Genomic DNA, 17,309 nt, shown 5'->3' on the forward strand with positions numbered 1-17,309 from the left:
TTATTATATTATATTATATTGTATTATAAAAAGGGTAAGGATGGAAAGGATAATGCAGGCATAAAGTAAACCAAAAATGTACCATAGTAGCAATATAAAATATAACATATATGTATTATTTACATATTATATATACAGTATATAATATATACTGATATTTTATATTATTATATCATATTATATTGATAAAAAGGGTAAGGATGGAAAGGATAATGCAGGTATAAAGTAAACTAAAAATGTACCATAGAAGCAATATAAAATATAACATACATGTAATATTTACATATTATATATACATTATATGATATATACTGATATTTTATGTTATTATATTATAATATATTATACAAAGGGTAAGGATGGAAAGGATAATGCAAGTATAAAGTAAACAAAAAATGTACCGTAGTAGCAATATAAAATATAACATATATGTAATATTTACATATTATATATAAAGTATATAATACATACTGATATTTTATATTATTATATTATATTATATTATATAAATGGTAAGGATGGAAAGGATAATGCAGGTACAAATTAAACTAAATATGTACCATAGTAGCAATATAAAATATAACATATTTGAAATATTTACATATTATATATACAGTGTATAATATATACTGATATTTTATGTTATTATATTATATTATATTATATTATATAAAGGGTAAGTATGGAAAGGATAATGCAGGTATAAAGTAAACTAAATATGTACCATAGTAGCAATATAAAATATAACATATGTAATATTTACATATCGTATATACAGTATATAATATATACTGATATTTTATATTATTATATTATATTATATTGTATTATAAAAAGGTTAAGGATGGAAAGGATAATGCAGGTATAAAGTAAACTAAAAATGTACCATAGTAGCAATATAAAATATAACATATATGTAATATTTACATATTATATATACATTATATGATATATACTGATATTTTATGTTATTATATTATAATATATTATATAAAGGGTAAGGATGGAAAGGATAATGCAAGTATAAAGTAAACAAAAAATGTACCGTAGTAGTAATATATTACTATTATTATAATACTATATATGTAATATTTACATATTATATATACCAAGGGTGTCAAACGTATACCCCGGGGAGCCGGATCAAGCCTGTGAACAGGTTTTATCCGGCCGGCGGGATAAAATTGCTAAGTACAAAAATGAACCAAAATTTCTGAATTTTTGAATGAAAGAAACTGCTGTTTTAAATGTGTCCACTAGTTGTCGCAATAGCAATTCTTTGTATCGTTGTCGATTATGCTACATATGTAAAAAAATATATAAACCACATGCTGTTAGTGCACCAGTCGAAGAAAACGAGCAAACTACATAAATAACATCCCCGTAATTTGATTTTGATATAATTTTTTTATCTTGCCAGACTGAGCATAAACACCAAAGAGTTGACTGATGAACATTGTCACATCATTTATTCAGAAATGATAAATAACGACAAAGATAGTATACTATTAATCGCAACAAATTGTCTTTATTTTTAAGTTATCGTGCCATGATTTTTACCAGTCCGGCCCACTTGGGAGTACATTTTTCTCCATGTAGACCCCGATCTAAAATGAGTTTGACACCCCTGATATATACAGTATATAATAATATATATACTAATAATACAGTATATAATAATATATATACAGTATATAATAATATATATACTAATAATATATATATTTTATATTATTATATTATATAATATTTTCAAATATTATATACAATATATAACAAATCCAATTTACCATGTACAATATTACAGTATATTTAACAGCTGCAGAAAAAAAAAAAAAATATATATATATATATATATATATTATCCAAACTAAGGTAATTTTTAATCAAATTAACTTTTGTTGTTTGGCATCTTTGAATGAAAATGTGCCCACATGTTGCACACAATGAGTACAAAAGTGCTGACGTGCACAAGTGAGCACACAAGAAGCACTTCTTTGCATTAATGAGCTCTTTCACAATGCAACGCACACATGACCTATGGGAGCGTCCACTGGCTAGGTGGGCATCACAGTGCCACCATTGTCTGCCACTGTTGGCGGCGGTGGGCGCATGACTAATGGCGGCGTGTGTAATTTCTTGGACCAGGAGTTTGAAAACGCAGACGGCGAGGAGTACCAGGCGGACCTCTCGCCTTCACGCCACAATGGGCCCGAGGTCTACATCCTGCCTCTGACTGAGGTCTCCCTGCCGGTCTCCAAACAGCCCGGCAGATCCAGTAAGAGGCCGCTTCGCCACACTGCTAACGTGACTCCTTACAGCTTGTTCTCAACTTCTATTTCACTTTGCATCAATGCTTTGCTCCCCTAATAAGCTGCTGAATACAAAAAAAAGTGCATTTTTTTTATGAGTTGAATGGGTATTGTTCAACCTGAAAATGACACAAGCTCGTCAGGATCTGTATGATTTACATTGTTTTTCATGTTAAATTAATACTTAAAAAAAAAAAAAACATTTATAAAACAAAAAAATCCTAAAATAATCGTCTACTTATTTGTATTTGTATTTGTAAATAAAATAAAGTTACATGCAAATAAGAAAAATATCTTAAAATTCATACACATTGTATTCACTGGGTACTAGTTGCCCATGCAAGAACTAATAAAAAAAAGATTTAACAACTAATAAATACATACAGAATACATAATTTAATTAAATGATCAACCTGTTTTTTGTTAACCCGTTGATGATATTAAATGTATACATTTTTAGAGTGAATTGCATTGTCCTTTGAAAAGCAAATATGGTGCATAAACATTTAAATAATTATATCTATATATAGTAACTATACTATATATATATATATATATACAGTATATATAGTAACTATAATATATATATATATATATATATACAGTATATATATATATATATATATATATATATATATATACAGTATATATATACATGTATGTATATATATATATATATATATATACAGTATATATAGTAACTATAATATATATATATATATATATATATATATATATATATACTGTATATATATAACTATATATATATATATATATATATATATATACAGTATATATATATGTATATGCAGTATATATATATGTATATATATATACTGTATATATATATATATATATATATATATATTATATAACTATAATATATATATATATATGTATATATATGTAGTATATATATATATATATGTAGTATAGTTACTATATATATATATATATATATATATATATATATATATATATATATATATATATATATATACATATATATATATATATATACATATATATATATATACATATATACATATATATATATATATATATATATATATATATATATATATATATATATATAAAAAAAAATTTTTTTTTAAGTGTTTAGAACAATTTAATGTAAGTGTAGATAAAAAAAATAAAGTAACCAGATATTAACAGTAAATTAGCAAATAGATTAATAATATATATGTATAGTTTTTATTTTTTTAATTAATTAGTCCAACAAAATAATACACAGTAATACCATAATAATACAATTCCAATTCCAAACCCAGCAACATTATACATTAGGGGGACGCCCAAACATGACACAAAACAATCCAAAAGTAATAATTAAAAAAAAAGAATAGTACCAACAACAGTATCTATATTAATAATAATTCCAACATAGCAGTGATTAGACATCCCTTATTACATTATGATCACAGTCATTTATAAAAAAAATATATATATATTTTTTTTCCTCTTGCATTATTGTAATTATTATAATCATTGTTACAATCATCATTATTATAAGTATAATAATTTGTAGTAAAGTTACTATCATCCTTTAAAAGGAAAAACATTATTGAGAAAAAATATTTTTCTCACTAAAATACCAACTACTATGTACTGTGCTATGTATCATATATTTATTCAACTAATTGCACATATTTGTAAGTCTTTCTCGTCAATAAATGGTGTCATTCCCTGCTAAAACATGTACTTTAAATCATAAATTGGTCAGGCTATGAATAAATTACATTGCAACACATTTGTCCAAATTGAATATTATAATGTATTCTAACACATTCACCCTGCTGTGGGTGTACTTTACGTGGGAATCAAGGAATCCGACCCAACCTTTCTCTACATGCATTTTTCATGACATTAAACAACACATAGTTTACATAAGAAAAGGAAAAATAAGTTATATTTTCATTGAATAAAGGGCAATTTACGTCAACGTGCGTCAAGTACACAAAGGCTGCACAGTATAAGAACATTTGCATAATAAAGACCTTCTTTTGTGACATACATCATGTGACGTAATTCAAATATTCCACAATGTAGACTGCAGGGTTTAATTTGTAGTTTATTCTTATATTCTACTATATTTATAGAAATCACCAAAAGTTTGTAAAATATAGAGAAGCACTCATTCATTTTAACCGACGCTTTGCTGAACAAAAAGTTGCTTTTTTACAAGCGAGCGTCATTAAACAGGTCTGCAGTACCCGGAGGAGCCTAGGTCAAAGAACCTGGAGAGGCCGAACCACAGTCTTATATCCGTCTGGGTGTGTTTTAATTCAGAAGAACACAACCCGACCATGTAAGGAGATGTTCATGTGAAAGTGTCTGAAAAACCACTGCTTTAAGTCATAACTTAAATGTAGTCTTTTCTCAAGGACAGTGCTATCACTTTTGCATTAGAGTCTCTTTTCCTACGAGAAGTGATCCATTCAACCTGCTAATATCACACAAAGGGGCCTTATCTTACTATGCGCTCAAACTGAAATACCACTATTTAATTAAACTTGGTGGTTTGCTTTCCCAAAGTTGGATATAAATCTTCATCATAAGCAAAACATGCTATGAGTTAATTAATTCCCTTCACTAGCTAACGAGTTGCACGGGTGTTAGCCTTGACTCTAGCAATACAGTACAATATATTTGGGTTGGCTGTCACATGCGCTAATGTATTCATGGTAGTGCTGTCAAACGATTCCGTTTTTTAATCGGATTAATCACACTGAATTTTGAGTAATCGCAGTAAATTAGATTTAGACTTGGACAAATTTGATTGATCCACACAGTAGCTCAGTTACAAAGGATGGGAAGGATAATTCAGGTATTAAGTAGACTAAAAATGTACCATAGTAGCAATATAAAATATAACTTATGTAATATTTACATATTATATATACAGTATATAATATATACTGATATATTATATTTTTATATAATATATCAGTATATATAACAAATCCCAATTACCATGTACAATACTACAGTATATGTAACAGCTGCAACAAAAAAATAAAAATAAAATAAAAAAAGTTACTCGCTGGCATTATTTTTCATCAATATTTTGATACAAGTGCAATTTTTTTTTGTCAAAACATCATACAGGAACATTTTTTTTTAATGGTTTACTTCAATGCACATAATATTTTTTATATATACTGAGTACAGTCAGAGTGTATTTCAAAGTAAAATAAAAAAAATAAAAAATAAAAATCTAAAAAAAATAATAATTTAAAAAAAATTAAAAAAAAGATTATATATATATATATATATATATATATATATATATATATATATATATAATTCTAAATCTAAAAAATAAAAATATTTTTAAATGTGTAAAAATATTAACAATTAATTATTAAATGAATAAAAACATAAAATAGTATTTAATTATAAAATTGCAAATAACAGATTACTTGTTTGTTTGTTTTTGTTTGTTTTTTAATACAAGTTTCCTGCTCATTTCTATGCATACTCCAGATGCATTCAGTTATGCCATTGTCCACTTGTCACTGCAATTACATTTCGACATGCCATTTTAAAGATTTTCCCGAACATAAAAACAACAACAGTGTGACGACCGTGCTGGTGATGGGGTTGGTTGTCACGCTTTGTAAGAGTGTCTTTGTTACCAGGAGTTGGAAAATGAGGAGGGTGCATGACTCAAAACTCTTAGGTTTTAATTTAAAATTGACTCTTGGTGGTTGTTTTGGTGGAAGCTAAATAACCCTGTTCTCCTATAAGTATTTTCTACATGATATATTGGATTTTGTAGGTGTGTTGTTAGCTTCAGAATACACAACCCCTGTGAAAGAGATGGACCAGACTTGTAGAATATTCAGTCAGTTAAGTTTAACAGACATGACACAAAACTATAGTCATTTCTAATGGCAACTTTCTGGCTTTGAACACTAAAGGAAATCCAAAATATAAATTGTTGTAGTCAGCAATGGTTTTATTTTCAGATCAAGCAGAGGTGGAACAAAATGGAATACTCTATTCTGAGGAGGAAATTATGGAATAACCCTGTAAACCCGCATTTCCAAAGCTACCGCCTGCATCGGAATAAATCTGTTCATTAGTCTACAGTTAAAATGAGTGTTCACACTTTGGAGGGCTGTTGCAACAGGTGGTTTGACATGAATCATGGCTCCAACACCAGACATGTCAATTGAAACAAGGGAGAGGGTTATCAAACTTCTTCAAGAAGGTAAATCATCACAGAATGCTGCAAAAAATGTTGACTGTTCACAATCAGCTACTTCCAAAATCTGGGCCAAGTACAAACAACATTGGAAAGTTCTAAACTACACACTGGTAGACCAAAGAAAACATCAAAACATAAAACTTAAAGCAATATGTCTTAAAAACAGGAAATGCACAGCAAAACAAATAAAGAACAAATGGGTGGAAACTGGAGTCACCGTCTGTGACCAAACTGTCAGAAAGCGCCTCAAAAAAATGGGATTTAAAAACAGAAAAGCTAAACGAAACCCGCCATTAAGAATTTAGCATACAATGATCTAAGGAAAAGCAATTGTGGACTACTGATGACTGGATCAAAGTCATATTCATTGATAAATCTCATATCTGCATTGTTTGGTGCCATTTCGATGAGATTTAAGAAGACGACTGCCTGAAGAAAATATGCTACTTTCCACAGTCATTGAGGATATGAGACTGCATAAATACTGGCAGATAGCGGTCATTACATATTCAATAAATGCACAAATTTACATTGATATTTTGGACACTTTTCTGGGGATGATGACATCATTTATCAAGATTACAATGCACCTTGCCAAAGAGCAAAAACTGTAAAACGTTTCCTTGAAGAACGGTACATAAGGTCAATGTCATGGTCTGCAAATAATCTGGATCTTAATCCAATTAAAAATCTGTGGTGGGAATTGAAGAAAGTGATCAAATGACTACCCGCGACCCCGAAAGGGACAAGCAGTAGCAAATGGATGGATGGATGGAGCCAATGACAACACTCTAACCTGCGAAGCTGATCTGAGCAAAATTGAAATTGATGAGTATTGTTTTGTTACTTCTTAAATCCATGCCTTAGAGCAGTGGTCCCCAACCAGTACCGGTCCGTGGATCGATTGGTACCGGGCCGCACAAGAAAAAAAAAAAGAAAAAATTAATTAATTTTCTTTTTTAATTAAATCAACATAAAAAACCCAAGATACACTTACAATTAGTGCACCAACCCAAAAAAAACTCCCTCCCCCATTTACACTCATTCACACAAATGGGTTGTTTATTTCTGTTATTAATATTCTGGTTCCTACATTATATATCAATATAGATCAATACAGTCTGCAGGGATACAGTCCATAAGCACACATGATTGTATTTTTTAAGGCAAAAAAAAAAAAATTAAATTCAATAAAATTTAAAATTTAAAAATTAAAATACCCCCCACCCCGGGCCGTGGGACAAATTTACGAGCGTTGACCGGTCCGCAGTGACAAAAAGGTTGGGGACCACTGCCTTAGAGACTGCAAACTGTTATGAAAGCCAGAGGTGGTGCAACAAAACACGTGTTAGAGTGTTTTTGTTTGTTTATTTTACAAAACCCAAAACCAGTGAAGTTGGCACGTTGTGTAAATGGTAAATAAAAACAGAATACAATGATTTGAAAATCCTTTTTAACCTATATTTAATTGAATAGACTGCAAAGACAAGATACTTAACGTTCGAACTAGAAAACGTTTTTATTTTGCAAATATTATTTAATTTGGAATTTTAAGCCTGCAACATGTTTCAAACAAGCTGGCACAAGTAGCAAAAAAGACTGAGAAAGTTGAGGAATGCCCATCAAACACTTATGATTGGGTATAAAAGCACCTTCCATGAAATGCTCAGTCACTCACAAACAAGGATGGGGCGAGGGGTCACCACAGAGTGTGGGTACTAGACTGGCCTGCCTGTAGTCCAGACCTGTCTCCCATTGAAAATGTGTGGCGCAATATGAAGCGTCAAATACCACAACGGAGACCCCCGGACTGTTGAACAACTTAAAGTTAAAGTACCAATGATTGTCACACACACACTAGGTGTGGCGAAATTATTCTCTGCATTTGACCCATCACCCTCGATCACCCCCCTGGGAGGTGAGAGGAGCAGTGAGCAGCAGCGGTGGCCACGCCCGGGAATCATTTTTGGTGATTTAACCCCCCAATTCCAACCCTTGATGCTGAGTGCCAAGCAGGGAGGCAATGGCTCCCATTTTTTGTAGCCTTTGGTATGACTCTGCCACGGTTTGAACTCACAACTTACCGATCTCAAGGCGGACACTCTTACCACTAGGCCACTGAGTAGGTTGTAAGCTGTTTATCAAGCATGTATTAGTGTATTAGTGCCCAAGACATGGGTAACTTACACATCTGTGAAGGCACCATTAATGCTGAAAGGTACATACAGGTTTTGGAGAAACATATGTTGCCATCCAAGCAACGTTATCATGGACGCCCCTGCTTATTTCAGCAAGACAATGCCAAGCCACGTGTTACATCAACGTGGCTTCATAGTAAAAGAGTGCGGGTACTAGACTGGCCTGCCTGTAGTCCAGACCTGTCTCCCATTGAAAATGTGTGGCACATTATGAAGCCTAAAATACCACAACGGAGATCCCGAACTTAAGCTGTACATCAAGCAAGAATGGGAAATAATTCCACCTGAAAAGCTTCAAAAATTGGTCTCCTCAGTTCCCAAACGTTTACTGAGTGTTGTTAAAAGAAAGGGCCATGTAACACAGTGGTGAACATGCCCCTGTGCCAACTTTTCTGCCATTAAATTCTAAGTTAATGATTATTTGCACACAAAAAAATGAAGTTTCTCAGTTCAAACATTAAATATCTTGTCTTTGCAGTCTATTCAATTGAATATAAGTTGAAAAGGATTTGCAAATCATTGTATTCTGTTTTTAATTACGAATTACACAACGTGCCAACTTCACTGGTTTTGGGTTTTGTACTTAATTGCATGTTTTTTTTTCCTAATTCTCTGACTTTGACGAATCTCTTACTATCCCAATTTATTGTTGCTTTCTAAAAACCCAGAAAGTTGCCGTTTAAAAATGACTAGAGTTTTGCGTCTGCAGTTTTTTTTCTAGAAGTTAAAAAAAAATAAAAATGCATGGACATCCTCCAAGTCTGGCGATGCCATGGTCTTCTTCCAGGGCAGTGGTTCTTAACCTGGGTTCGATCGAACCCTAGGGGTTCGGTGAGTCGGCCTCAGGGGTTCGGCGGATGTCGAGACACACCCGACTCATCGTGCAAATAAAAACTTCTCCCTATCGGCGTATTACGGATACGACAACAGCCATACTTGCCAACCTTGAGACCTCCGATTTCGGGAGGTGGGGGGCGTGGCCGGGGGTGGGGCGGGGCGTGGTTAAGAGGGGAGGAGTATATTGACAGCTAGAATTCACCAAGTCAAGTATCTCATACATTATATATATATATATATATATATATATATATATATATATATATATATATATATATATATATATATATATATATATATATATATATATGCTAACAAAACTGTTAAGATAATTGATTCTTCAAACTTGCATAAATAAATATTAAGGAATATAACATAACTTGGCTTCTGAGAGCTTCAAAATGTAATGAATAAAATGCTAAAGTTGTTGATAAACAAGCAATTATATTAATAATTAAATGTGGTCATTTTAAATTAATTATTATGATAATTTAAAAATAATTATTTCAAATATGTTTATTTTAATGTATAATCCTATGGCTGGATGTAATAAGGAGTCAGAAAAAATACAAATAAAAATACAATTAATTTTGATGTTTTTAGCAAAATATAGTAACAATTTATTTATTTTTTTATTTAATACATATATTTATTTTTTAGGTAAGATAAACATAATAATACAATTTATCCCTAGTCTGGATGATTTAGTTCTTGTCACCCTGTTGTCCTCCTGTCTTGAAAAAAGGCTGTCCTCACTCAGGTCCGTATGGAGCTGGAGGGGACGTGGCCTCCAGCTCCGGCTGAAAATCGGGAGATTTTCGGGAGAATATTTGTCCCGGGAGGTTTTTCGGGTGAGGCGCTGAATTTCGGGAGTCTCCCGGAAAATTCGGGAGGGTTGGCAAGTATGACAACAGCAGAAGTCAGACTGATTTGCAGGTTTCTAATTTGTTGTGAGTTTATGCACTGTGTTGGTTTTTGTTCTTTGACCAAGGTGATGTTCATGCACGGTTCATTTTGTGCACCAGTAAAAAAAAACATGGTAACACTTTAGTATGGGGAACATATTCACCATTAATTAGTTGCTTATTAACATGCAAATTAGTAACATATTGGCTCTTAACTCATACTTGCCAACCCTCCCGTATTTTCCGGGAGACTCCCGAAATTCAGGCGGAGCTGGAGGCCGCGCCCCCTCCAGCTCCATGCGGACCTGAGTCCGCTTTCCCACAATATAAAGAACGTCTACAGTAAAGCAGTCCGTCTGCCGTAAACAGCAATGTTGTGACACTCTTAAACAGGACAATACTGCCATCTAGTGCATTTGATGAAAGCACTTTTGTGCGTGCCACACAGCAATGCATCATCAGGCAGGGTGTTCAGCATGGTTAGAAAGATAGTGACAGAGAATAGAACAAGGATTAACTCAACAATGAGTAGATGAGTGTTATGTGTGTGTATATGTGTAAATAAATGAACATTGAAATTCAAGTATTTCTTTTATTTATATATATATATATATATATATATATATATATATACATATATATATATATATATATATATATATATATACACACACACACAGGTAAAAGCCAGTAAATTAGAATATTTTGAAAAACTTGATTTATTTCAGTAATTGCATTCAAAAGGTGTAACTTGTACATTATATTTATTCATTGCACACAGACTGATGCCAGTCCTGTTGGAACTTGAAATCTCCATCTCCATAGAGCAGGTCAGCAGCAGGAAGCATGAAGTGCTCTAAAACTTGCTGGTAGACGGCTGCGTTGACCCTGGATCTCAGGAAACAGAGTGGACCGACACCAGCAGATGACATGGCACCCCAAACCATCACTGATGGTGGAAACTTTACACTAGACTTCAGGCAACGTGGATCCTGTGCCTCTCCTGTCTTCCTCCAGACTCTGGGACCTCGATTTCCAAAGGAAATGCAGAATTTGCATGGTTGGGTGATGGTTTGGGGTGCCATGTCATCTGCTGGTGTCGGTCCACTCTGTTTCCTGAGATCCAGGGTCAACGCAGCCGTCTACCAGCAAGTTTTAGAGCACTTCATGCTTCCTGCTGCTGACCTGCTCTATGGAGATGGAGATTTCAAGTTCCAACAGGACTTGGCGCCTGCACACAGCGCAAAATCTACCCGTGCCTGGTTTACGGACCATGGTATTTCTGTTCTAAATTGGCTCGCCAACTCCCCTGACCTTAGCCCCATAGAAAATCTGTGGGGTATTGTGAAAAGGAAGATGCAGAATGCCAGACCCAAAAACGCAGAAGAGTTGAAGGCCACTATCAGAGCAACCTGGGCTCTCATAACACCTGAGCAGTGCCAGAAACTCATCGACTCCATGCCACGCCGCATTAACGCAGTAATTGAGGCAAAAGGAGCTCCAACCAAGTATTGAGTATTGTACATGCTCATATTTTTCATTTTCATACTTTTCAGTTGGCCAACATTTCTAAAAATCCCTTTTTTGTATTAGCCTTACACAATATTCTAATTTTGTGACACACGGAATTTTGGATTTTCATTTGTTGCCACTTCAAATCATCAAAATTAAATGAAATAAACATTTGAATGCATCAGTCTGTGTGCAATGAATAAATATAATGTACAAGTTACACCTTTTGAATGCAATTACTGAAATAAATCAAGTTTTTCAAAATATTCTAATTTACTGGCTTTTACCTGTATATATCCATCCATCCATCCATCCATCCATTTTCTACCGCTTATTCCCTTCGGGGTCGCGGGGATATATATATATATATATATATATATATATATATATATATATATATATATATGTATATATATATATGAAATACTTGACTTGGTGAATTCTAGCTGTAAATATACTCCTCCCCTCTTAACCACGCCCCCGCCCCAACCACGCCCCCCACACCCACCCCCCACCCCCCACCTCCTGAAATTGGAGGTCTCAAGGTTGGCAAGTATGTCTTAACTAGTCATTATTAAGTACTTATTAATGCATTATTCGGCATGGCCTTGTTATAACCCTAACCCTCTAACCCTAACCCCAACCTAAAAAACTTTAAATTACTTAGAATATGTTCCCCATACTAAAGTATTATCAAAAACATAACTTTGTCTTGAATTTGAAAAAAAAAAACATTTTATTTTTCACTAAAGAAGGGTTCGGTGAATACGCATATGAAACTGGTGGGGTTCGGTACCTCCAACGAGGTTAAGAACCACTGATCTAGAGCTTGTAGCAGTTTGCTGCACAGTGGTGGAGAAAGCCAGCAGGTTGTCTGCAGGAATGACACTCACACATTCCTCATTTGGATTAAATACCCACTCCTCAATTTGTCTCTGTGGTGCATGTTTAAGGCTGGAGAAGTGTGGGATTGTTATCGCCGTGACAACCTCTGCCCGGGCGTTCCGGTGGCTCAATGGACCTTGTGTGCGCACACACACACACACACTGGAGTGTATGCCGGTTGTACCAGGAGACAGTGAGCAACAATGGAATCCATTTAGGCGGGGATGGCCAGTGGGTCAGCAATAAGGCCCGGGCGGGAACGTCTGTGGAACGCGGCAGAGGAGGACTGCCATTATTGGGCCGATACAGAGAGCGGTCTGTGGCGGAGGGTGGTGGCACGCACCGTGACCTACAATGGAAGGGAGGGGGGCTTGAGATAAGGGTGCTGAGTGTGACAGAGGTCTTTTCTGCATCTTACAGAGATGTTTTTGTGTCCACTTGGGCTGAGGAATGCTGCCGGGCGGGGGTCCGGGAGGGGACGGGGTGGGCTTATGTCCCTCGGGGATGGGTGTCTTGGAGATGCACGGCCAGCCGGAGCGTCAGATGGCACCATACCAAGCGACGGGCGAAGCACCGGGAGATGTTGGTGTGACAGCTGAAGAAGCAGCGGTCCGGTGTTTGCGCATGGCGGCATGGGGGGACGGACCGGGAGAGACGGGACGGTCAGCTTGTTCAGCTGCGTCAGGGTTCGGGAGGCCTTCGGTTTCTCACACACACGCGATGACTGCGAGACGCCCCGGGTGGACGCCGGGGGCTCTCGGTTCTCACGCTCCGGAGCAGGACTTTGTTTTCAGAGTGACGGGCCGCGCCGGCGCTCCATCACCTCAGTCACCTTGGCGTCGCAAGTATGAGGATCCAGCGAGGTAATGGTCTCGTCCCGGGTGTGTCTCCTCAACAGCTGTAGGGTCTTTCACTTTACTTCAGTCCACAAGTCTTCAAACCTGACCTGTCTTCACTCTTCTTCAGGGGACTTTTTCATACTTTAAGTAAAAGGTATATACGCCTGAAGGAAAAGCCTGTATCGACCATCAATGTGGAGATACACGTTTTTCATCATAGGATGGTTAAAACTATGGCGGAATTTGCATATCGAAATATACAGATATTATGTAGTGCCTGTGAAGATACAAGTTTTTCATATCGAAATATACAGATATTATGTAGTGCCTGTGAAGTCCTTGTGAAGATACAAGTTTTTCATATCGAAATATACAGATATTATGTAGTGCCTGTGAAGATACAAGTTTTTCACATCGAAATATACAGATATTATGTAGTGCCTGTGAAGTCCTTGTGAATATATACATTTTTCATCATAGGAAGGTAAAAACTATGGCGGTATTTGCATATTGAAATATACAGATATTATGTAGTGCCTGTGAAGTCCTTGTGAAGATACAAGTTTTTCATATCGAAATATACAGATATTATGTAGTGCCTGTGAAGTCTTTGTGAAGATACACGTTTTTCATCATATGACAGTAAAAACTATGGCGGAATTTGCACTACGAAATATACAGATATTATGTAGTGCCTGTGAAATCCTTGTGGAGTTTTTCATCATAGGACGGTAAAAACTATGTGAACGAAAAATACAGATATTATGTAGTGCCTGTGAAGTCCTTGTGGAGATATACGTTTTTCATCATATAGCGGTAAAAACTATGGCGGAATTTGCACAACGAAATATACAGATATTATGTAGTGCCTGTGAAGTCATTGTGAAGATATACCTTTTTCATCATAGGAAGGTAAAAACTATGACGTAATTTACACATCGAAATATACAGATATTATGTAGTGCCTGTGAAGTCCTTGTGGAGATACACGTTTTTCATATCGAAATATACAGATATTACGTAGTCCCTGTGAAGTCCTTGTGAAGATATACATTTTTCATCATAGGAAGGGAAAAACTATGACGGAATTTACACATCAAAATATACAGATATTATGGAGTGCCTGTGAAGTCCTTGTGGAGATACACGTTTTTCATCATAGGACGGTAAAAACTATGGGGTGGGTTTGCATATCGAAATATACAGATATTATGTAGTGCCTGTGAAGTCCTTGTGGAGATACACGTTTTTCATCATAGGAAGGTAAAAACTATGACGGAATTTACACATCGAAATATACAGATATTATGTAGTGCCTGTGAAGTCCTTGTGGAGATACACGTTTTTCATATCGAAATATACAGATATTACGTAGTGCCTGTGAAGTCCTTGTGAAGATATACATTTTTCATCATAGGAAGGTAAAAACTATGACGGAATATACACATCGAAATATACAGACATTATGTAGTGCCTGTGAAGTCCTTGTGGAGATACGTGTTTTTCATCATAGGACAGTAAAAACTATGGGGTGAGTTTGCATATCGAAATATACAGATATTATGTAGTGCCTGTGAAGTCCTTGTGAAGATACAAGTTTTTCATATCGAAATATACAGACATTATGTAGTGCCTGTTAAGTCCTTGTGGAGGTACACGTTTTTCATCATATGACGGTAAAAACTATGGCGGAATTTGCGCAATGAAATATACAGATATTATGTAGTGCCTGTGAAGTCCTTGTGGAGTTTTTCATCATATGACGGTAAAAACTATGGCGGAATTTGCACATCGAAATATACAGATATTATGTAGTGCCTGTGAAGTCCTTGTGAAGATACAAGTTTTTCATATCGAAATATACAGATATTATGTAGTGCCTGTGAAGTCCTTGTGAAGATACACGTTTTTCATCATAAGACGGTAAAAACTATGGCGGAATTTGCACATCGAAATATACAGATATTATGTAGTGCCTGTGAAGTCCTTGTGAAGATACAAGTTTTTCATATCGAAATATACAGATATTATGTAGTGCCTGTGAAGTCCTTGTGAAGATACACGTTTTTCATCATATGACGGTAAAAACTATGGCGGAATTTGCACAACGAAATATACAGATATTATGTAGTGCCTGTGAAGTCCTTGTGGAGTTTTTCATCATAGGATGGTAAAAACTATGGCGGAATATGTACAACGAAAAATACAGATATTATGTAGTGCTTGTGAAGTCCTTGTGGAGATACGCGTTTTTCATCATAGGACGGTAAAAACTATGACGGAATTTACACATCGAAATATACAGATATTATGTAGTGCCTGTGAAGTCCTTGTGGAGATACACGTTTTTCATCATATGACGGTAAAAACTATGGCAGGATTTGCATATCGAAAAATACAGGTATTATGTAGTGCCTGTGAAGTCCTAGCCCAATGAAAAGCATGCGTCTCAAAATGTGGTACATTTTTATTGCAACATCTAAACAAAAAAACATTTAGAGATAAATGTTTTTCATTAGATAGAAACGATTATAAAATTAGTGTTTATTGGTCATTCCGTTTTTCGATCTATTGGAATGTAGTTATGTTATTTTGTGTCTGAATGAAAATTACGAATCTTCAAATTTGACACGCTTTTTAAAGCCTTTTTTTTTTTAATTCAAAAATTTTAAATGTAAATCACCATTTGGTGATTATAAGAGTAAAGACAGTGTTAGACAATTTTATTTTATTTTTCCAATTTAAAATTTTATGAAGTGTCTTTAAAGGTGAAATGTTGTGAAATGGAAATCGGGCATCTTCTAATTTGTCACATTTTTATCGTTATTTATTTAAAACCATTATTTGGCTTTCGATAAAATGTCCCTGTGTGCTAAAAAGTGTAATTTATAGTTCCTATCAAATAAAAATGTTTTGGCAAATTTGTGAAAAAAAACAAACAGGGGTCCCCAAACATCCGCCAGCGTCCAAAATCCGGCCGGCGGGAAGTCCCAAGTTAAAAAAAATAATATATATATACATATATATATATATGTATATATACATGTATTTGTTATTTTATTTTATTTTTTTAAATCTCTCCTTTGTAATCCATTTTCTGCCGCTTGTTACTCTTGGTGTCTCCTAGCTGCTCAGGCAAATCACATTGTCTAAAAATGCATTTTCCCATCGATAACATGACATCATCGTACTCGGAAAATACAGTATATTATTTTTTTGAAATTTGTATATTATATATATATATATATATATATATATATATATATATATATATATATATATATATATATATATATATATATATATATATTTAGTTATTTATATATATATATATATTTTTTTTAAATATATATATATAAATAGAATTATATATTCCGAGCGCGATGATGACACGTTATATATATATATACATATACATATATAAATATATATATATGTATATATATATTAAAAAAAAAAAAAAATATATATATATATATATATATATATATATACATATATATATATTTTTTTATATATATTTATATATATATTAAAAAAATAAAATAAAATTATATATATATATATATATATATATATATATATAT

General features: G+C 33.8%; 1 protein-coding gene across 1 annotated transcript in view; it reads left to right on the top strand.

Moving 5' to 3' along the window:
* The window catches only part of LOC133615560 (serine/threonine-protein kinase LMTK1-like), a 70,918-nt gene that overhangs the window by 41,292 nt on the left and 12,317 nt on the right, over positions 1-17,309 (top strand). Inside the window, exon 3 of the mRNA XM_061974240.1 lies at positions 2,149-2,278. Coding sequence (XP_061830224.1) covers positions 2,149-2,278 — 130 coding nt within the window. The remainder of the gene's footprint in view (positions 1-2,148; positions 2,279-17,309) is intronic.

Source organism: Nerophis lumbriciformis, linkage group LG22 (genome assembly GCF_033978685.3).
Source record: "Nerophis lumbriciformis linkage group LG22, RoL_Nlum_v2.1, whole genome shotgun sequence".
In the NCBI taxonomy this organism is placed as follows: Eukaryota; Metazoa; Chordata; class Actinopteri; order Syngnathiformes; family Syngnathidae; genus Nerophis; species Nerophis lumbriciformis.